This window comes from Podarcis liolepis (genome assembly GCF_965112155.1).
Source record: "Podarcis liolepis genome assembly, chromosome: 2".
In the NCBI taxonomy this organism is placed as follows: domain Eukaryota; kingdom Metazoa; phylum Chordata; class Lepidosauria; order Squamata; family Lacertidae; genus Podarcis; species Podarcis liolepis.
Window position 1 is genome coordinate 124,339,464 of NC_139555.1, and position 23,916 is coordinate 124,363,379.

General features: G+C 45.9%; 1 protein-coding gene across 1 annotated transcript in view; it reads right to left on the reverse strand.

The window, feature by feature from the left end:
* LOC310699299 (vomeronasal type-2 receptor 26-like) overlaps window positions 1-19,613 on the reverse strand; it is a gene marked incomplete at its 3' end in the record, with an annotated part of 299,229 nt that extends 279,616 nt beyond the window's left edge. The window contains exons 1-3 of the mRNA XM_083486946.1: window positions 18,716-19,613; window positions 16,557-16,784; window positions 15,984-16,110 (exon numbers count right to left, since the gene is read on the reverse strand). Of these exons, the coding sequence (XP_083343072.1) occupies window positions 15,984-16,110; window positions 16,557-16,784; window positions 18,716-19,459 (1,099 nt within the window). The 5' untranslated portion in view covers window positions 19,460-19,613. The remainder of the gene's footprint in view (window positions 1-15,983; window positions 16,111-16,556; window positions 16,785-18,715) is intronic.
* Window positions 19,614-23,916: the final 4,303 nt, after the last annotated feature.

A 23,916-nucleotide genomic window follows, 5' to 3' on the forward strand; every position in this document is an offset into this window, starting at 1 on the left:
CTTGGTTCCTGGCTCTGTTTTCTTGATACTCTTTCTTTAAGCATCGCCAGTGCCTCATTTCACTGTCAAAACCATTGCAGCGACCAAAATATCTCATGATGGAGTGCTCTTTGTGGCAATAAATGTCAAGGCAATAAACAACTATTTTACTTTTAAAAATCAACTGAAGGCTTTTAGGGAAGTTTTAAATGTCTGACGCTGTGGTGTTTTTAATATTCGATTGGAAGCCACCCAGAGTGGCTGGGGAAACCCAGCCAGCTGCGCGGGGTATAAATAATAATTATTATTATTATTATTATTATTATTATTATTATTATTATTATTATTATTATTATTATTACTACTACTACTCCTTGAGCAGACGGATAATAAGGTTTCATTCTTCGCTGTGCAGATGAGGAGACAGATCTGGGTGCATCGCAAATTAAGGAGAGCTCATGAGCAAAATCTCAAGTCTTCCACCTGGGAAATCAGACTTGTGCGCCTGCTTTTTCCAGTCAATTCACAACTAAGTTCTGCAAAACTCCCAGCGCGCCTGGAACAGACGGGAATTCAAAGAAAGGGCAAAACCCGGATGTAAGCTTCGTTCAGACCCGGAAGTTGTTCTTCTTTGACCGCTTCCGTCACACGGAAACCCCGCCTCTCCTGCTGTAGCTGATAGCGCACAACTTAACGCAGGCGCGATCGGAACAGGGGACGAGGAGCGCTAGGGGGCTTCTGTTGACTATCGCTGTTCGCGCTCTGCGCAGCCGCCAACGCGGCGCGCGGCACCGCTAGGGCGGTGATTGGCTTTGGCGCACGAGAAGGCGGCAGCTGATTGGCTGGTTCAAAGCTGAGGGGACCGTTTGGCGGGCGGCGGCAGTCGTGAGGTGTTCGTTAAGCCGAAGAAGCAGATGGCAAAGAGGCGGCGGCTAAACGCCGGAGCTGGGAAGGACGGAGCCGAGTAAGTTCGTCTTGAGGGTGGGGGAGCGACGCTGAGGTAACGGGGCTGCCCCTTTCCTTCAGAAGAAAGCGAGCCGGGGAAACAGTACGTTGTAAATCAGTTTATTTTCATCCGGCTCTTCCTCCGAGGAGCTCAGAACGGCCCATAACATAGTGGGAGCCCCATCTCGTCCTGGCGACAACCCTGTGAGGTGGGTTAGGGCCGGGAGAGCTTCGTGGCCGAGAGCGTTTGAACCCGAGTTGGGCCTGGGGTGCCGGATGACGTCATTATATATCATTTCCCAGTAAACCTTTAAGCTTACTACAAGACCACCACATATGATAAAAAAAATCTTTCTCTTTACATTTCGAGATTTTCCGGCTGATAACGATAATCTTTATTTATCATTGTCCCATACATGACAACGAAATTGAAAAACAAACAAACATCAGATATTCAGAAACCAACAAGGCTGCTATCCCAGCCTGGTTAGCCCCCTAAAAATTCTGATACCCCATAATTAAATACAATATACTCCCATAGAGACTACACTGGTACCTCAGGTTACATACGCTTCAGGTTACAGACTCCGCTAACCCAGAAATAGTACCTCAGGTTAAGAACTTTGCTTCAGGATGAGAACAGAAATCATGCTCTGGCAGCACAGCAGCAGCAGGAGGCCCCATTAGCTAAAGTGGTTCTTCAGGTTAAGAACAGTTTCAGGTTAAGAACAGACCTCCAGAACGAATTAAGTACTTAACCCGAGGTACCGCTGTACCTTAAAAAGGTATAGAAACCCCTGACCATTAGGTCCAGTTGTGGCCTACTCTGGGGTTGTGGTGCTCATCTTGCTTTATTGGCCAAGGGAGCTGGCGTACAGCTTCTGGGTCATGTGGCCAGCATGACTAAGCCGCTTCTGGCGAACCAGAGCAGCGCACAGAAACGCCGTTTACCTTCCCGCCGGAACAGTACCTATTTATCTACTTGCACTTTGATGTGCTTTCGAACTTCTAGGTTGGCAGGAGCAGCAACAGGAGTTCACCCTGTTGCGGTGATTCGAACCGCCAACCTTCTGATCGGCAAGTCCTAGGCTCTGTGGTTTAACCCACAGCACCGCCCATGTCCCTTAAAACCAAAATTGCATTTGGATAGAAACTGTTTCTCAGGCGGCTAGTCCTAGTCTTTATAACCCCGTACCTTCTTCCAGAAGGCAGACACTGAAAGAGATCATTTGTGCACTATCCTGCACTATCTCTGCAGCTTTCTTATGGCACCTGGAAGCATAGATTTGATCCAAGGTGGGAAGAGTGCACCCAATTATTCTCTCCGCAGTGTTTACAACCCTGGACAGCATTGTTTTTCCCCTGAGCGTGCAGCTCCCAAACCACACATACAGGCCATAAGTTAATAACACTCTCAACAGTACAATGGTAAAATACCATCAACAGGTCCTTTGAGAGATTATTTTTCTGGAGGATTCTCAGGAAATATAACCTCTGCTGTGCTCTCTTCATCAGGTCTTTGCTGTTTTCTCCCCAGGTTAGGTCATGATATGACCGGTACCAACTCTATGCTGTTTTCATCCTGTTGTAATCATATCTCTTTAGTCTCTTGATCTTTCGTCGTAACTTGGTTTATTAATAATTTTCTTCAGATGAAAAATTTGAAGGAAAGGAAGAAAAACACAGCACAGAAAACGGAATAAACACAATTAACACCATCACACCCGTCTTTTCCCTCTCTGCACATAGAATCGGGACGGACCCCTGAGGGTCATCCAGTCCAGCCCCTCCCCCCGCAATGCAGGAATCTCAGCTAACGCATCCCTGACAGATGGCCATCCAACCTCTGCTTAAAATACTCCAAGGAAGGAGAGTCTGCCACCTCTGGAGGGAGACTGTTTTGGGGCATTGGTTTTGGGCATAAGTCCCTCTCAAGGGTTAAAGAAAGGGAGGCCAGATGCCTAGAGAAGCCTGGAAAGAGACACTTCTCTCCCCCTTTCTGCTCCCCCGCCCCGCCACACACACAGTCTTTCTCAAAAAATTCATATTGCAGTGTGTGCATTGATGCAAAGGAGCGGGGGTGTCTCCCTTCACGATCAGGTGGGTGCAATGGGAGGAGGGTCTGGGTAGGGAAAAAAAATGAGAGGTGGATTTTTTATTTATAGGGGTGGTTTGCATCACTTCTTGCAGACCTGCCTGTGCACCATGGCTCGGTGCTAAAGCGATGGTCATGGGGTTCACGCAAAGCATAGAATCCTAGAATCGTAAGAGTTGGAAGGGATCCCCACGGGTCCAACTCCTTCAACTCAAACATTCAGGACAGATAGCAAAAAGTAAAAGCGGGGAGGGAGGTGCAGAGGGAGGGGAAAGCAGCGGGGGCCGGGGGCACGCCAGCCCTGACACGCATAACAGACCACATTTATGCACACCATTTGAATGGCAATGCCCAGCAACTTGGGGGTGGTGGTTACACACACCCTCCATATCTTCTCAAAATTATTCCTCCTGCGTATTCCCAGTCTTATCTTAATGGCACATGTTAATATATCATTAATTGCTATATCCCACACCTTTATACTATTCTTCCATTTTATATCCTGCTTGCCCCTTCCACTTCCTAGCTATCATAATTTGTGCAGCTGTCAATAAATTTGTGAGCAAGTCCTTCCTAGCCTGAAAACCTTCCACCCCATCGTAAATTGATAATAATGCTACCTCCAGACTGGGCCAAGCCTAGAGGAGAGTGACCCTAAGAAGGGTCAGGACTTCCTGTGGAAAGGAGGGAGGGTACTGGTCAATTTTTTGTTTGTGATGTATGGTGTATACTCTACTTTTCTACTGACAAAGGTTTTGTGGAATAATGGAAACCGTTTTCGGATTATTTAAGGAAATGTTATATGGTGAATACGTGAGCAGGATTTGAACCACAAGCAACAGAAGGAATTGAAGATTATAGTAGTTTTGTTAAGGTTTAAGAGATAGAAGAGAGGATACAGCACAGGGAGAGAAACAAGCACTATGGAAAAGGGGGTGGGAAGTCGGGGGGAATATTTTATTATGTATTGAAATGTGTGTGTGAACTTTTGGAAAACTTAATTTTAAAAAAATCACAAAAGTATACTTTATTTTCTCACCAGCTGAAACTGTTTAAATCATTTTGGAACAAATATTATATGATTTTGGATTTGATATCCCGCTTTATCACTACCCAAAGGAGTCTGAAAGCGGCTAACATTCTCCTTTCCCTTCCTACCCCACAACAAACACTCTGTGATGTGAGTGGGGTTGAGAGACTTCAGAGAAATGTGACTGGCCCAAGGTCACCCAGCAGCTGCATGTGGAGGAGCGGAGACGCGAACCCCGTTCACCAGATTATGAGTCCACCGCTCTTAACCACTACACCACACTGGCTCTCCGAGGAAGCCATGACCACAGTGTCATAATGCCTGGAAGTTGGGCCTGTAGGAGGAGCCGGGACAGACATTTAAAACCAGAATGAAAATATTGCTTGTGTAAAAATATATTTAAGGCTTCGGGCGGGGGTGCGGGTTCAGAAAGGTGATTGATAAGTGTCCATTAAAGAAAGGGGAGCAAGATCTGGGGATGGAATCACAACGGTTGATGCTGAAAACAGAGAAAATTGTTCATCCAAGGAGAAGCTGAAAAGCTGCATGAAAATGTTACAAGGCTGGAGCCCAGGTGCTAAGTTGGTGTTAAGAAAAGCAAAGCTACTCAGAGTTAACAGCACTTCTGAAAGCAGATGAAAAGGTGTATGTCGTAATAGACCCTTCAGAGGGTGAATCTCAGATGCTCAAACAACATCATGCTCAATCAGGGCACCAGGGAATGGACAAGACAGGCTCTCCGTACCCCTGGGGATATTTTATGAACAAAACTTTTAAGATAACAGTGCAAGAAATTAGCTCACCTTGCCATTATGCCTAATGCTTAGTTGATTGCTTTCACAGGCAATCACTGGCTGAATCCCTGGAGCTTTGGTAAGAATTAAGAATAATTATAAGGGAAAGAAGCATCACCTTGGCAACCTTCCAGTGGCGCTCGTGGCGCAGGTGCAGAGCAGAAGAAAAACATGTTTATGGGATCTCCCTGGTGTCGACATGGCCATTAACGGACAAAGCACTTTCATAAAATTGGGGACCAATATATTATTTTACGATATATGTGAATGTGTTTGTGTTTGAACAAACACCATGGAATCATCTCAGAACAATTGTGAGTTCATTAAACTACTTCTAGGGGGTGCCATACACCCATGATTTCCCGTTCATGGCAACCCATGTCGGAAGTGCTGATTTTTTGGGTGAATTTCCTTAAAAAGCTCAAAAACGTCAACCCCACCCCTGCAAAAATAGCTCAACAACTTTGCCAGCCCCCCAGCAACTGTTGTGTCCGGGTGTTCATTTTGAAAAACGGCAACCCTAGTTTTGGCAAAGCATGAGGCTCTTAATTTCAGGGTTGTGGGTTTGGCCCCCTGCAAGATTCCTCATGGCCCCTTCCAACTCTGGATTTCAATAAGTTTAGGGTTGGCAAGTGTTTTGAGACCAGGGGGCCACATTCTCTTCTGCATAACCTTCAGGGGGCCACATGTCAGTGTCAGATGCAAAAGTGGACGGAACAATAATTGCACATCTTACCTATGCAAAGTAGCCTAGCTCTTCCTCAAGTGTTATCCTCTATCCAGCAAGGCAAGCAGGGAGTATTATCAGAGCATCAGGACACATTTCAGCCGAGGGGAAGCATTCAGGAAGGGTTCAAAACAGGGCCGGTGGCTTGATTGGCTAAGGAGGGGTATGTGACCTACAGACAGCTCTGAGGGCCAGATGGGGAGGCTTGGAGGCCCTTTGGCCTGAGGCTCCACATTCGTGCTTTACTGAATCAGAACATGGAATAATCAAGATCAATATAGTCAGTGCTTTTTTTTCTTAAAAAATGTTTAGGAGTACTCTCATTTTCCTATTCACATTGAAATACTGTCCCTCAATGAGGCCAAACTTTGAATTCACAAAATGTTTCTGTGTCCCCCCCCCCCCCGAAAAACACTGGATGTCGTATTGTCTGCTTTGACTCACAGGCCTGAAAAGATTTGAGTGTTCGTTCTGTAGATTTAAGAACAGTTTTATTTTCAGGTAGGTAGCTGTGTTGGTCTGACGCAGTCAAAATGAATAAAAAACTTTAAAAAATTGTCCAGTAGCACTTTATTGACCAACTAAGTTTGTTCTGGGCTTTCGTGCGCATCCACACTTCTTCAGATACCAACAATTTTATTATTTATATAATTTGTTACATATCTGAATAATAAGCAATATATATAATAGCACACACACACATATATATAATTTAATAATAATTCCAACTCTACAAATCTATGATTCTATGATGGTTTTTAATTTTCTTTAGTGATAATTTTATCTTTTTTTTTGTCCACCGCTTTGAGGTTGTTGTCACAATCTGGCGGCTATAGATATCATGAAATAATACCATAGTAATAAAAATGAATGAAAGGAAAACGGGAACAACCAGGGGGAAGAGAACTTAAAAAAATGTGTGCATGGGGGGAGGCAGGCTTCAACCCCCCAAATCAAAGTTGCCAGCTTGCATTCCCAATAGCGCAATGAACACCTGGGCGCCCGCCTTTCCACTCCCACTTTGGCTTCTTTCCCTGTCTCCTGGGCGCTTTGTTGAAAAGCTCCTGGACAATAAGGGTTAAAGAAAGAGAATCCGATGTCTAGAGAGGAGTGGGAAGAGATATTTCATGCCCCCAACCTACCCTTAACCCCCCCCACCTCCGCCCATTCCCCGTCTTTTTCTCCAACGGATCAGATTTGGGGGGCGCAGCGGGCTGCAAACGGCACAGTGTAGGAGGCGAGGTGCATATTAACACAAAGGGGAGGCTTCCCTCCCTCGCACAGTCAGGTGGGTGCCAAGTGGGGGAGGGTCCAGGTATAGGATTTGGAGGACCAGACCATGTCATTACCGAGGAGGCAGGTTTAGTCATTGTTTGAGGACTATCCCTGCCCCCAGGTCTGGTCCTGACCGGAAGGGTACAGGAATCAGCAAGGGAAACCCACATGACCTGAAAGTTGCTGTGCAATGCCAGGTCAATGATGAATAAAACCACTGCCATCCATGACCTGATTGTGGATGGAGGATTTGACCTGGCATGTGTGACAGAGACCTGGTTGGATGAAGCAGATGGGCCTGTCCTTGCCGCTGCTTGCCCACCAGGTTTCTCTTATGCACAGCAACCCAGGTCATGTGGGCGGGGAGGGGGGTTGCAGGAAGTCATTAGTCTGCACCAGGCATCCTATTGGGAAGACCCAGTTTTCTGAGTGCATGTTCTGGAAGTTGGGCAATACAGGCAGTACAGGATTCCTTTTGGTGTACCAACCTCCCCGCTGCACCAAGGATTCCCTGTCCAAGCTGCTTCAGGTCATGGCAGATATGCTCCTGGAGACACCTAGCTTGGTTGTCTGGGGGAGTTTAACATCCATGCCGACACAACCTTACAAGGGGCCGTTCCACCGTGGGAGCAGGGCCAGGGCGAGAGAGTACTAGAGTTCTGTCTAGTCCTGTTACATGGGATCAGTTCCTATCTGTTACCTCTGAGGATGTGGACAGGCTGCTTGGAAAAGTGAAACCGACCACCTGTCTCCTTGATCCTTGCCCATCCTGGCTGATAAAAGTGAGCCGGGAAAGGCTGGGCGATGGGCTTTGCGGGGTGGTGAAGGCTTCCCTCTGTGAGGGAGCCTTCCCGGACCCGATGAAAGAGGAAGTCATTAAACCGCTTCTTAAAAAAAACACCTGGCCAATTTAGCCAACTATCGCCCAGTCTCAAATCTACCATTCTTGGGCAAGGTGATTGAGTGGGTGGTTGCCGAACAACTCCAAGCACGCCTGGAGGATGCGGACCATTTGGATCCCTTCGAATCGGGATTCAGGCCTCACCATGGGACTGAAACTGCCTTGGTTGCGCTGGTTGATGATCTCCGGCGGGCTAGGGACAAAGGTGAGAGCTATTTCCTAGTTTTGCTGGATCTCTCAGCAGCCTTTGACACCATCAACCATAACATCCTTCTGGACCATCTAGAGGAGCTGGGGGCACTGTTATATGGTGGTTCCGCTCCTTTCTCCTGGGCCGTGTCCAGAAAGTGCTGGTGGGGGGTAAGTGTTCAGACCCCTGGGCTCTCACTTGTGGGGTGCCTCAGGGTTCCATCCACTCCCCCATGCTTTTTAATATCTATATGAAGCCGCTGGGAGAGATCATCAGGGTATTTAGACTGGGTGTTCATTAGTATGCAAATGACACCCAGCTCTACCTCTCCTTTAAATCAGAACCAGTGAAGGTGGTGAAGGTCTTGTATGAGTGCCTGGAGGCGGTTGGAGGATAGATGGTGGCTAACAGATTGAGGTTGAATCCTGACAAGACAGAAGTGCTGTTTAGGGGGGACAGGGAGCGGGTGGGTGTGGTGGATTCCCTGGTCTTGAACGGGGTAACTGTGCCCCTGAAGAACCAGATGTGCAGCCTGGGAGTCATTTTGGACTCACAGTTGTCCATGGAGGCGCAGGTTAACTCTGTGTCCAGGGCAGCTGTCTACCAGCTCCACCTGGTACACAGGCTAAAACCCTACCTGGCTCGCCAGAGTGGTGCATGCTCTAGTTATTTCCCGCTTCGACTACTGCAACACATTCTATGTGGGGCTACCTTTGAAGGTGACCCGGAAACTGCAATTAATCCAGAATGCGGCAGCTAGACTGGTGACTAGGAGTGGCTGCTGGGAGCACATAACAGATCTGAGAGATCTGCATTGGCTCCCAGTACGTTTTCGAGCATGATTCAAAGTGTTGGTGCTGACCTTTAAAGCCCTAAACGGCCTCGGTCCTGTATACCTGAAGGAGCGTCTCCACCCCCATCGTTCAGCCCGGACACAGAGATCCAGCGCCAAGGGCCTTCTGGCGGTTCCCTCATTGTGAGAAGTGAGGCTACAGGGAACCAGACAGAGGGCCTTCTTGGTAGTGGCACCCACCCTGTGGAACGGCCTCCCATCAGATGTCAAAGAGATAAACAACTACCTGACATTCAGAAGACATCTTAAGGCAGCCCTGTTCAGGGAAGTTTTTAATATGTAACACTGTACTGTTTTTAACACTTGATTAGGAGCCATCCAGAGTGGTTGGGGAAACTCAGCCAGATGGGCAGGGTATAAATTATTATTATTATTATTATTATTATTAATAATAATAATAATAATAATAATAATAATAACTTGCAAAGTTGCGTACCGCCCCCCTCCCCGCACAATTTGCTCTCTCTCTTGCGCAGCTCCAAGCACAATGGAGGGGAGGCGTCAGCGCCAACAAAGAGACCCAAGGAAGGACTGGAAGGAAAGGAAGAGGCATCCACGGGAGGAGGGAATTCCGGCTGAGAAAGTGGGGGTAATGGGGTCACTTTGGGGCATTGCCTTGATTTGAGGCATCGGGCCCCCTGAAATGGGCTTTTGCGTGACTGCTGCTGTGCGATGACCCAGATGGCAACCCCCGTGGAAACGGCGAGTTGCCTGTGCTTAAGTTGCATTGTATTGCAGAAATGAAGTTCTGTCTGGTGGGGATGACTGCAAATGCTTGGAGTTCTTTGTAAACCTCAGAGAATGTGCAAGGAGGCAAAGCTTCTGTGATAATTCAGATGGTCCAGAAGGTTCAGTTAGTGGAAAATGTGTCTGGTAAGGGGGAAGATGGTCTTGGGGATGTGGAGATCCAAGCATGTCAGCGTGATCTCAGGACTGCAATACCTCAAGGACCGCCTCTTCCCATATAAACCTGAGGTCATCTTCTGAGGCCCTCCTTCGTGTGCCTCCTCCTCGAGAGGTCCGTAGGGCGGCAACACAAGAACAGGGCCTTCTCTGCAGTGGCTCCCTGTCTGTGGAATGCTCTTGCCAGGGAAGTTTGCCTGGCACCTTCATTATACACCTTTAGGCACCGGGCAAAAACCTTCCTCTTTAACCAGGCCTTTGGTTGACCTGACTGACATCCTATACCCTTTTAAAATGTGGCTCCTTTCAGGGGTGGGTGTTATTGGGTTGTTGTTTTTATTCTGGTTATATATGTTGTGATCTTTTCTGTGAACTCCCCTGAAACCTCTATGTATACAACAGTATATAAACTAAATAAATAAAAAATAATAAGAATAAGAATCTCCTTGTAAAGGGAATGGGTTTCATGAGTTCACAGGGCTCAGATGTAGGTACTCTATGTAGAGCGTGTATATATTTGCACACTTCCTAAAATAATATATTGGCCCTGACCCTAACGAAGGTGCATTGCTATTTAAAGTCCAAGCTGACCTTTCCACCCTATGCTGGCCCATGTCAAAACAGGGCAGCTGCTTCTCTGTGTTCTTGCAAACATGTTTTCTCCAGCTCTGCATCTGCTCCTCAAGCCACAGAGAGACTCCAGAAGGTTGCCAGGGCGATGCTTCCCCGCCTCATAAATATTCTTATTTTTCCCAGGGATTTCTCCAGGGATTTCTCCAGAGATTCATAATTTCTCGCACTGAGTCTGAAAAGTCTGGTGCATAAAATATCCCCTGTCTTGTCAATTCCCTAAACAGCTGCAGACGGTGAGAGGGATAGAGCAAAAAGCCTACATCACAAATGAAAAGTGGCTGTGCTCTTCCTTCTTTCCCTCGCGCTTTTAGGACACCCCAAACGGGGTCATTTTAAATGTCACCACAAACATATTTTTGAGGGTGGCAGGTTGTGCACAACCATCTCATTCCCCTGCAATCCCAAGGGATGTGTTAGAGCGCCCCAACCTTCCAGGTGGCCCCTGAAAGCCTATTTTGGTTTAAGAGAGGGATGAACCGAAATATTGTTTTCAGGGTGGGTTGCTTGAACCCCCTATGTGAATTTCCTGTTGTTCTTGGTCACAAGGAATGGGTTTCAAGTCCCCCTGACCTATGTGGCCCCTTCAGCCCCCATTTTGGTTTAAGGGCCCAATGAACCTGAACGTTTTGCTTGGGATGGGCTGTGAGCACTCAACACAACCAACTCATCAATTCTTTTCTTTTAATAGTTTTTATTTGATTTTACAAGTATAAGATTATAACAATACAACCATACATATCTATATATAAAGATCTCTCCAAATCTTTGGACTTCTCACCTTCCCCTCCAAGGGTTTTCAACTGCGTACTATTCAATAGTCGATATTTTACATCACTGCATTTTCTCCATAGCAATTGCTACAATACAAGTGTTATTGCAATCCTGCTAATGTTTTCATCTGCTTACAGTGGTCATCAACTCATCAGTTCTGATCAGGAGGAATGGGTTTTGATTTCCCCCGATGCTCCATGAAACTCCCCCCTTTTCTAAACTTAAGGGCCTAGTGGAGCTAAACATTTTTGTGGATTTCATGAAAACTCTCTATAAGCGTGGTCTGTTGCATGTCCCCACAGCCATCTATGGGTCCCAGAAACACAAGGATCCTGAACACAAGGACCATAAAGTTCCTGCATCACTTTGTTTGTGCAACGCACCCTGATTGCTTCTTGGTGTCTGGAGTACAGATGGCTCCCGCCTCCCGTGATTCTCCAATACAGTTTTCGGAAGTTCCAGGCAGCTGTAAAAGTTCTAAACAGTTCCATAAAGTTTTTAAAAGTGCTAATACTTATGAGTAGTAATGTTACAGATACAGTGATTCCAACTTTACATTTCGGGGTGACCTTTTTTCACAACTGAGAAGAATTAGTCCCCTTTTCAGTTTGTTTGTTTGTTTGTTTGTTTGTTTGTTTTTGAAGTCAAAAAGTTATAACCCTAGTGCATACTCTATTTTTCTTGGTTATATGCAGGAACAAGGTCAGCTCCCACTCTTCTTCCTGGCTAGCCCTCCCTTCCCTATTTCGCTCTCCTTTGGCCTAACTGCAGCAAAGGCCACTTTCTTTGCTTTCCAGTCCACCTAAGCAACAGTTGCCTAGGCAGCCCAGAACTGCCTTGTCCTTCACTCTTTTATCTACCCCGCCTCCCCAACCAACAAGCCTTCACCCTCTCCTTTCCTCCTCCTCCTCTGTTTCATTGTCATTCGCTTTCCCACAACATTCCCACCGCTGGAGAGACCTGTCAGGAGTAAGCATGGACCAATGGTACCAAATAGTATGGGAAACAGCCTACTAGAAAAATTGACCAATAAACTGAAACTGACATGGGGACAAATAGAAGAAGACACCTTCACTCCTGTATGGCTCCCCTTTATCACACACACAGCCCAACAAGACAATGACGAAAGCCCACCAACAGCATACAAATCAATATGGCTAACCTGATCCAAAACACCCACCCACCCCACTCACACACGAAAACAAAGACCACCACAGCCAACCACAAATGAACAACCACACCATAGGCCAAGCCCAACCTCTCTCACCACCAAAGGAACACAAGTGAACAGCAAAGAACCTGCACAAGCAACGCTGACACCAAACCCTATATATAGTAAGTAAAATAGAAACATCGCCACCCAATCCCACCCCACCCGTCTTCCCCCCTCCCCCTTTTCTTCATAATGTCTCAACAAATGAAACTGAACTGTAAAAATGTTACATGGAAAAAAATACTAGAGACATTGCACACTTTTGTAAATCATCAAATTTTTAATAAAAAACTGCCAAAACATTCCCACCACTGTGGAAATGTCCGCCTGGAGCTCCCCCCTCCATAATACGCTCCCTTCTTACTACATTCAGTGGAAACTTTCGAGGATTTTTCTCAGGAAGTGAAATGAAACAGGGGCGGGGGGGCAGGAATTGGATTATTGGGGGGTGGGGGTTAGAGATGACAGTTGAGCGGGTAGGATTCTGGCCAAATTTGGACCTAGGTCCCTGTGTATATGGTCTGAAGGCGCAAAATGTTAACAACACCTTTGCTGAGGCTGAAGAGAATAAGCAGAGGCCTAAATATAGGACAACTGGCTTATTACACCAGAAGCTTAACATGAGTCAACAGTGCGATGCAGCAACTTTTTTATATATTAAATAATAATATTGATTACCCGCCCTCACTGTAAGGTCCCTGCATGGCTCACAAAATTTTAAAATACAGCATTGAAAGGTGTTTTTTTTAAAATTATACAGTTAGATGGAAAAAATAACAAATTCTAACTCTAATAAAAATAATGTTGAAATCTTAGTCTGCTTCAACAGAAGTATAGTGTCCAGATCAAGGCAAGTAATAGTCCCACTCTATTCTGCCTTGGCCAGACCACACCTGGAATATGGTGTCCAGTTCTGGGCACCATAAATTAAGGAAGAGATTGATGAGTTGGCAGGTATGGGGTGGAGAATGACCAAGATGACCAAGGGCCAGGGAGGAATGGAGGAGACCACCTCTCCATCCTGACCCTCCCAGGGAGGAGGAAGAGGAAGACAGTGTAGATTTACAACAGGGGCTTGAGAGAAGTCACAGCTCAGAGGCAGATGAGGGGGAAAGTTGGGAAATCATGGGAGAGCCAGAGCAACACCTGGCTGACACGTCAGAGCAACACCTGGCTGAAACCATTCTAGGCCCACCATCTCCCAGAACCCAGCGAGCCTTGAAAGTAGGAGAACAAAGAGCTCAAAGACAGAGAGTACTTAGCAGCACCTGCAGAGGAGGTGATGATGATGACGAGTAAGGAAGTGGAAGAGACTGGGGAACAACACCACTCAGGACAACACCATTATCCTCTAGGCTGGGTTCTATGGCCTCTCTCTGTAAGCTTGGGGAGGGGAGTGGAAAGGACTGTAAGAAACTTTTCCTTGTCTTTATAATTTCCTGGGCAATCAGCCAGGAACCATTGATAGCACCCTAACATTGGGTATGTTTAGTCTGCATAGAGGCCTACATTTGTTATTTTCATTTATACTTACTCCTATGCCAGAAAGGGCATTGTATAATTGGATGGATATTTCCCTAAAATTAAGAAAAATAACAGGAGTGACAGTGGACATCCTTGTTCCGTTCCAAGAATAATCACAAAATTTTGGTAATGTGAATTCTCCGTGATCTATGTGATCTATATCTTTCAAAGTATTAACAAATTTTCAACCAAATCCAAATTTCATAACTACTTCCATTAAGTTGGTTGGTTCTACATGATCAAATGAGGGTAACGATTTTTTAAACTGAAACATAATTTTCCAAGAATCTCACTTCCCTACCTTCTTGAAAAATAATATTTTAAGAATCAGATGCTATCTTTAGTTTTTGCTGTCAGGTGCTCCTTTGTGTTCAGATCAGGCCTCAGTACAATAATGTAGCACTTGGGGAGAAAGATGCAGCCCAGGAGCCCAGCACTGGAGGCCAAGATGGAGAAGACCTGCACGGCTACCATGTATTTCCCTTTGGTGCTCAGGTAGGTGGGCACAAAGGACACCCAAACACTGCAGAAGACCAGCATGCTGAAGGTGATCAGCTTGGCCTCATTGAAGGCCCCAGGCAGCTTTCTGGCCAGGAAAGCCACCGTGAAGCAGATGGCCGCCAAGAAGCCCATGTAGCCAAGGGCACCATAGAACATGGCCACAGACCCTTCGTTGCATTGCAGGATGATCTCTCCAGGCTGAGAGTGCATGTCAGAGTCTGGGAATGGTGGCGAGATCCCCAGCCAGATCATGCAGATGACAACTTGGACACAGGAACAGGAAATGACAATGGAGTTGGACAGACTCTTCCCCAGCCATCTCCTCATTGAGTTCCCTGGCTTGGTGGCCAGGAAGGCCAGAACCACAGTGATGGTTTTTGCCAAGACAGAAGAAACAGCAACTGAGAAGATGATGCTGAAGGCTGTTTGTTGGAGAAGGCAGGTCCCTTTCCTTGGCCTCCCAATGAACAGGAAGGAGGACAAAAAGGAAAGCAGGAGGGAGACCAGGAGGATGTAGGAGAGGTCCCGGTTGTTGGCTTTGACTATGGGAGTTTCGTTGTATTTAATAAAGATTCCTAAGTCAAAGCTTGTGGCTAAGGACCCCAGTAGGGCAAGGGAAAGTAGGACAACCCCCAGAGATTCTTCATAGGCTAGGAAGGTGATATGCTTGAACACACATTGATCTCGGTTCATGTTTGGATGCTGATTTTCTGGGCATTTTTTGCAATGGTCTGCATCTGCAAAAGAGAGAGAGAAAGAGTAATGTCTACTACTCTGGATTCAGCCAAGCCCTGAGCAATATCCAGCCTCTTGGGAGAGATTCAGTTGTAGACCAAGTCAGTCTGGGACAGCCACAGATCACAACAGGTATTTAATTAGGTTTTTTCTAAACATTAGCTCTACCCCGAAGAAATTTGGAACAGATTCCAGGGCTGGAGATCCCCAGCTTGGCCTCTGGCAGGTTGGGCTGCTTGGAGCCCCCTAAACCAGGGCCAAAAGGAGGATCAGGGGCCTGTGCAGAAGTCTAATATCTACCCTAGGTCCATAACAATCTCCCTCCTTAAGGACCCCGGGACAGTTAAGTCTAGTCAAAGGCAACTATGGGGTGCAGCGTTCATCTCGCTTCAGGCCAAGGGAACTGGTGTTTGTTCACAAACAGCTGTCTGGGTCATGTGGCCAGCATGATTAAACCGCTTCTGGTGCAAAGCTTCACTATGACGAATGCCAGAGTGCACGGAAACACCGTTTACCTTCCCACTGCAGTGACACCTATCCATCTACTTGCAGTGGTGTGCTATTGAACTGCTAGGATGGAAGAAGCTCAGAGAGAAACGGGACCTCAGCCTATCGCGTGGCTTCGAACTGATGCCCTTCCGATCAGCAAGACCAAGAGGCTTTGTGGTTTAGACCTCCCTCCTTCACATTTGATCATATTTATATATATATGATGTTGATGATGATACATTTTAGAACAATATAGTAAACTATAATCATAAAAAGAGATTGATGATGATGAGAATTTGAATCACCCAGTTCACTCCCACACATGAAGCATACCAGCCTTGTCCTGCCCAAAAATGGTTTTGAGAGATTCCTGACTGAACCCTTCTCTCTTCCCCAAGGCCAGCCTTTCCCTTGGAGTCACCCACCTTCCTGAGTGGAGATGGTCCCTTCTGCACAGGGAAGACATTCATAACAGCAAAGAGGCTTCCCTTCCTGAATCACCTTGATGGATCCAGGGCGACAGCTTTCCACACACCTGGAAGTAGGAATGGTCTAGGCACAAAGACGAAGAGCGTCAATGAGAATTGTTCTTTGAGGGATAGTATCTGCTGTAGCATCTAGACTATAGCTTGAAACTAAGCATTTCCCATCACTGTCCATTACATGAATTATTCATGATTAAATTCAGAAAAAAACAAAGGACCTCCATTAAATAAAGTTCTGTATATGGGCCATGAGCTATTCACTACTAATAAAATTCATGTAACAAGAGCAAAGCAAGGAAACCTCCCCCCCCCTCCTTCCCCATGCACACAGTTTAGCAGGAAGCCTGCTTTGGCACCAAGCTGAGCAGAGGACCTGTAGGAACTATCTTGAACAACAGCCCAGTGCTGGAGTTGACAGGCAAGTGAGGGCAGCAGCCCACAGAACAGGGAGCACTTATTAGAGCTCACAGAAAAGACAGCAAAATGACAGGCATGATTCCCACTCCCCGTCACCTGATTGAGCCACTTGGGCCACACAATGGCCTCCTGGTCGATGGAGCACTTCAGGTCTGGGGATCCTTGTCTGTCAATACTCCCAAACTTCACTCTGAGGACGGATTTATTGGGGAACACCACCCAGTTCACAATGTCCAAGTCGGCTGCCAGCTCCCCGTTCTCATCCAAATACACTCTGTCCATGGAAGAATTGTAGAACTGGGTGTTTCCTAGGAAAGGGTGGAGCTGGAACAGAAGGAAAGATGAGAGCATTTAGAATAAAGGGAAGCATAGGCCCCTGTTTTGTTAGCCCAGAAATGGAAAGTCAGCAAGGTCCCAGCTAAAGAGGAATGGCAACTTAAGTGGACAGAATATGCAGAAATTGGAGATTTAACATACAGAATAAGAGAGCAAGAAGAAGATACACTGAAAGAAGAGTGGAAAGCATTTATTGAGTATAGGGAAAATAACTGTATACAGCTGAAAACCGTGGCAGCATTAAGATAAATTCAACCACGTAAATAATGTTTGATGGATGTAAAAGTAGAAAACTGATTTGAATGGTTATAGCAAAATATACAGGGGTGTATAAGATGTAAAATGAACCATAGAAAGAGAAGAAGGGAAGTTATCGGATATTTTAGAGTTTGTAAAATGTTTATTTGGAATTGTTCAATTGAAAATTTAATAAAAATTATATAATAATAATAATGGAAGCATACTGTCAGGGAACTGACATCGGAGCAGAGTGGAGAGGCGAGGCTCCCAGATTCTGCGGGAGAGGGGACTAGTAAGGGAAGAGAGAGAACGTCCTCTGGGGAAAGAAGTCCAGGTGACACCAGGAAGAAGGGAGAGGCAGAGAGCACTTCGGAGGGGAGGCTCTGAGACTCTTCCAGTGAAGGCTTCCGCGCAGAGAGGCGAGGAGGAGGTTGTCCGTTAAGGAATTCTTATGCTGGAGGAAATTTAGGAAACACCCACTGACGGATTCTACCAGCGACTGAGGCAGCCGCGCAAAAGGGCTGCTCAGCCAGGGAAAGACGCAACCACCCCCAAGCAGTTGCAACAGCTGGAGGTTTACACACAAGCAACCCCAATTCCCTTGATACATACTGACAATCCACTTCCCCTTTGCTTAGGGCTGGTTGCAGACTCAAATAGTCATGGAGGGATCTTGTCACTTTTGGTTCATACTGTTTTCTCTCTCTCACACACCCCAATCTTAAATTCAGTTCTCCACATTTCTGAAGCATTTTTTAAATAATAAAAAAACCTCATCATAATTCTTTAGCATTTCTGTGTGATTTTCTCCTAGTAGGCATGTTTTTGAAGGAAACTGCCCCCTTGGATTCTTTCAGAAAGAGTGAATTAGGTTCGTTTTTCCTTTCAAGGCAACCTGAATGAAATCTCTAATATGGGCTTCAGCAGGGAAAGGCAGGAGCTTGGTGGAGGGAGCAGAGAGCCAGAAGAGAGTCAAGCGGGTGTGAAAGGAACAGAGACTAGAGACAGCCTGATCAATATCATCTCCCCTGCCAAAAATAATTCCAACTTGCGGGGAAAGGAGAATTGGGCACATGATGAGAGCAATTGCGTGGGGAGCTGTGCAATGAGACAAGAATAAGAATAGTAAACAGAATTGAAAAAAGTACATGTATTAAGGAAGGTTTAAAATGGAAAATGGGTAATGTGTTTTGCAAACTATGGGTTTTTTCCATAGTGTTTTTTTTCCAAAGGGCTCTGGGCTCTTGCTGAGATTAAGATTAACTAACTGGTTGCTGTTCTCCGGTAGCTAACACGTGACTGTTGTAACCTTAGATCATGTGATGAAGGTATTGGATTGCAATATCTCCTTTTTGAAGGGAGTTGCCTTTTTGTCTTTGGCTCCAAAACTCAATAGAGGCAATATGTAAAGGAAGCTCTCCTGAAGGTAAAAGAGAGAGAGAGAGAGATCCCGAGCCTGTGTTGGACAGAATGATGTTCTCATTCTGTTAGAATGAGTTCTGTGAGTAAAGAGTGAATAATATTTCTATGCGCCTGGGCAATAATTCATTTCCAAAAGGAAATGAATGCTTCCAGTTCTTATGCTTCCAATCATTTCAAACTGCACAATATTTAATATCTGCAACACTACAGTCGATTGTCATGCTCAGATGTGATGTCTATGAAGGGAAAGAAAATACCTGCCATGGCTGTAGCCTTTGAAGTCCCATTCTCTCAGTTCCCCTCTGCTTAGATCTAGATGAATATGCAGCATTTAAGGCACGAGCCACGGCTTGCAGAGTGTTGTAGATCCTGTAGCTGTCTAGAGAGAGGATTCTTTCCAGATCATCTTGGGGAAGCCTCTCCAGTTTCCCTCTCTCTCTGCATCTTGTCCGGCCTTTCACTGAGAATGCATGCTTTAAATAAAAACAATTAAAAGCATCCTCCCAAAACTTCTTAATACCAGAGAAAAAGGGTGGAAAATCACCGTATTTTGCCCCTTTACTTGTCTCAGTGAAGAAGGAAAATATACCATGGATGTGTTGGAAAGATATGTAATTATACATCAGCTCCAGGGCGACATCCCACAAAACTGTTGTGATGAAAATTTTCCCAACAATGGATTTCATCACTTTGTCAAAAATATATTGTACAATGAGTAGTCCATCTAAGAAAAAAGTCATTTCACCATAGTAAACAAATACATGCACTTGCCTCCACTTGAGGAATGGAAGATGAGGAATGTATACTGCATTTGTATTCAGTCCTTGGATGCTTAGTGAGATGACAACACAGACACCGCTCTTGATGAGCACGGGTGTCAAGCTCTTCAGGAACCTCTCTCCATTGTCGGTGTCTGGTGCAAGGAGGCCAATCAACGTCCATCGGAAGTGCTGGAGCAGCTTGACAATCCCTGGGTACAGGGCTTCTTCTGTGGGGACCATCCGGTAGAAAAAAGGGAAATGCCTCTTATCATTCAGAACATGAGAGACAAAAGCATAAGTGACCTGGGAAGAGAAGGAAGATTTGGATCTTGTTTGATTTCAGATCAAAGCCTAAATATTTCTAAGCCCAACATGAGATTGGGAAGGTCTTAGGAAGGAGGAAGGTCTATTGCAAGGACCCTTTGGTGGGAACAGTGATAATTGAAAATAAGACTGCCGGTATCATAATGCTATTATACCTCTCTCCATTCCTACCTGTGGGATTTTATAGATGCCCAACACGTTTGAAATCTGGATGGAGTTTTGAGAGTCGGACCCTTCGAGAACAGCCAGTAAGTTAGTCTGTTTACCACAGCTGTAGTTTGGAAAGTTCAGCTGCCCAATGGACAGCATGTCTAGCAAAGCATCATAGGTCACCCTTCCATCAAAAAAGTTCTCATGGATGCTGTAGCCCAAGGTGATGTTGGGTAACAGCTTTTGATTCTGGTTGATCACTTGAATGGCATACAAGAAGGAGAGGAGCTGCCAGTACTTTGTGGGTCCTTTCCTGGGGGGAGAAATTATATACATGCCAGCACTGTCCAAGTAATATTATTGTTCTACCGCTAATATTCAGCTCTACCTCTCTTTCAAATCAGAACCAGTGAAGGTCCTGTGTGAGTGTCTGGAGGCGGATGGAGGATGGATGGCGGCTAACAGATTGAGGCTGAATCCTGACAAGACAGAAGTACTGTTTTGCGGGGACAGGAGGCAGGCAGGTGTGCAGGACTCCCTGGTCCTGAATGGGGCAACTGTGTCCCTGAAGCACCAGGTGCGCAGCCTGGGAGTCATTTTGGACTCACAGCTGTCCATGGAGGTGCAGGTCAATTCTGTGTCCAGGGCACCTGTTTACCAGCTCCCTCTGGTACGGAGGCTGAGACCCTACCTGCCCGCAGACTGTCTCTCCAGAGTGGTGCATGCTCTAGTTATCTCTCATTTGCAATGCGCTCTATGTGGGGCTACCTTTGAAGGTGACCCGGAAACTACAACTAATCCAGAATGCGGCAGCTAGACTGGTGACTGGGAGCGGCCGCCGAGACCACATAACACCAGTCTTGAAAGATCTACATTGGCTCCCAGTACGTTTCCAAGCTCAATTCAAAGTGTTGGTGCTGACGTTTAAAGCCCTAAATGGCCTCGGTCCAGTATACCTGAAAGAGCGTCTCCACCCCCATCGTTCAGCCTGGACACTGAGGTCCAGTGCCGAGGGCCTTCTGGCGGTTCCCTCACTCCAAGAAGCCAAGTAACAGGGAACCAGGTAGAGGGCCTTCTCGGTAGTGGCACCCGCCCTGTGGAACACCCTCCCACCAGATGCCAAAGAGAAGAACAACTACAAGACTTTTAGAAGACATCTGAAGGCAGCACTGTTTAGGGAAGCTTTTAATGTTTAACAAACCACTGTAGTTTAATATTTTGTTGGAAGCTGCCCAGAGTGGCTGGGGAAACCCAGCCAGATGGGTGGGGCATAAAATTATTATTATTGTTGTTATTATTATTATTAGGGATCTAAGACAGTGATTAAAAGATCCAGAAAGCACTACCATAATTCCGCTTTGAGAAAGTAGCTAATTCCCCCTTGTATATTAAACCTGAGGCAGAAAGACACCCTTCTCCTACCATCATTTTTCAGAAAATTCCTGCAGAATCAGCCCAGAGGCTCGTCTGTTCCAGCATTCTCAAGGCGGCCAACCAGATGCACATGCAAAACTGAGAAGCACAAGAACTCTTCCCCTACTTGAGATTCTCAGTTACTGGTACCCAGAGGCATAGTGCCTGTGACAGTGAATGGAGAACATAGCCATTGTGACTGGTTGCCGCCTAATCACCCCCAAATTTATCTGCCATTGGGATCTTCTTATGTTCTTAAAGGCAGGTACCAGATCATGAGAAAGGCCCCAGAAAGTAACTGGAGATGAGTTGGATCTCATGGAAATGGTAGCAAGTGGAACACCAGAAACTCCATCCCCACAAAACGTCTTACCAATAAAAGCTGGTGGAAGGACATTGGCTAAAGATATGAGGATGAAACACAGTGTTTGTGGCAGAGATGACCCCACTGATGAGGTGGTCTCCTGGCCTGAAATAATTAGGTGAATCTATCTCATCCCTTTCCAAAGACAAGAGGCATTTTGTCTTCAGTTTCCCACAGTCCCCATAAGGCAGTAGAAGCAGTAGAATGAGGACCATCTTTTTCCTCCCAGGAACAACCACCTCCCTTACAAAGAAGTCTTTTGTTGTGGTCCTTGCAAGATGCAGTAACTTTCTTCTTACTAACGGAGCCCTGCAGAGGGGTCACATCTGAAGCGGAGAGAAGTCAAGCCAACCTCATTCTGATGCAGCTATCATCTGTCCTAAATCTCAGCCCACCCAAGTTTTGGGTGGCTCAGGAGGCATATATCTGCCAGACCTTTCTGCCTCAGATCCATAACATCACGTTTAGTGGACTCAGATGTGATCTTTGGAAGCAAAAAAACAACACACACTATCATTTTGATAATTATATGGAGAAGTAGGACCACCTCTGCAAGTTCCTAAAGACTTTATCCAGCTCCACCTGCAACTGCAGGGCTGAAGAAAAACATGTTTGCGAAAACTCCAAGATCTGCCTCCAAACTGTGAGATGCAAATGCCAAAGATTGGTGAAAAATACCAAGATTAAGAGTTAGAAGTTACCTGAACTATCATACGTGAGCCCTGGCAGAACACCCCCCCCCCCGCACTGATGCTAACACAGGTTAGGGCTATTCTGAAGAATTTGAGAGGTGAAAAGAGGAACTGAAATTTCACATAAAGACAGAGGCGATTCAGCAGCTTTTTTTGTAGGTTTTTTGTTTCGTTTTTGTTCTTGTTTTTATTATATACTTTTTGGTCTTATCCTGTATTTTTATGCTGTGAACCACCCTGAGATCATCGGGTGAAGGGCGGTGTAGAAATTTAATAAAGAAACAGACAAACCAACACTTGGACTTCCAAAAAAGCTTCCAACAAGGTCCTCCTGGGTAAGCTTAGTAGTCGTGGAATAAGAGAAGAGGTCCTCTGGTGGATCAGGAATGGAAATTGCAGGAAGCAGAAAATAGGTTTAAGTGGATAGTCCTTCAAAGGGGGGGGGGTTTGCCAGATGTTCTTGACCAAAATCTCGCAAGGACAATCTGGCCACATCACGTTGCACCAACTAGAGATTCTGCACCAGACCCAAGGGCAGCCCCAGAAAGAGTGCATTGCAGTAGTCCAGCTCCACGTTTCCCATTACTCCAGTGGTCAGGCTATTCCTGTTCACAAACATCCATAGAGGACATGTGGGTCTCTAGTGACAAAGGTGAATCGAAGAGTACCCCCAAATTATGCACTTACTCCATTAGAAGGGGGAATCACAGTCACATGGATGCAACAGCCGCATGGATGCTACTAGCCCAGAGGTGGAAGGAGGAAAGAAGAAGAAGAAGAAGAGTTTGGATTTGATATCCCGCCTTTCACTCCCCTTCAGGAGTCTCAAAGCGGCTAACATTCTCCTTTCCCTTCCTCCCCCACAACAAACACTCTGTGAGGTGAGTGGGGCTGAGAGACTTCAAAGAAGTGTGACTGGCCCAAGGTCACCCAGCAGCTGCATGTGGAGGAGCGGAGACGCGAACCTGGTTCCCCAGATTACGAGACTACCGCTCTTAACCACTACACCACACTGGCTCTCCAGAAACAACCCTGACCAGAGAAGAATGGCAAACCAAGTTGATGGACTATGCTGAAATGGCAAAATTAACTGGGAAGCTCAGAAAGCAAGACAATTTTAAGCAGGTTAAAAACATTAGCAGGATTTTAGCCACATTTGTAAATGGAAAGTATAAAAACATTAGCAGGATTTTAACCACATTTGTTAATGGAAAGTATGGAGAATTGGGAAAGACAAAATTTGGACAGTTTAGATATGCAGATGTAAATATAAACACTAGGACCCATGGAAGAGATGGGGGGAAGTCAGGAGATTCCGCATAATTTTGGCATGTGAATCTTGCATTGCTTTTTGTTGTATGTTGTATATTTATTTTAATCAATTTTTTTTTAAAAAAAACCAACAACATCAAACTGCTAGGTTGGCAGGAGCTGGGATTGACCAATGGGAGCTTGCCACTGTCACATGGATTCAAACCGCCAACCTTCCAACCAGCAAGCCCAAGAAGCTCAGTAGGTCACAGTGCCACCCATGTCCCTGTGTGCTATCGGCATACTGGTGGCCCCTTCCTCCAAAACTCCTCTGGACCGCACCCCATGACTTCATATAGATTTTATATAGCGTATAGATCTTAAATAGCGCTGGGGAGAGAATAGTACCTTGCAGAACTCCATAGCACAAATGTCAGGGTGGGGGTGAAGAGCAGTCACCGAGCGCTACTTTCTGGACATGACATTGAAGATATGAACAGAAC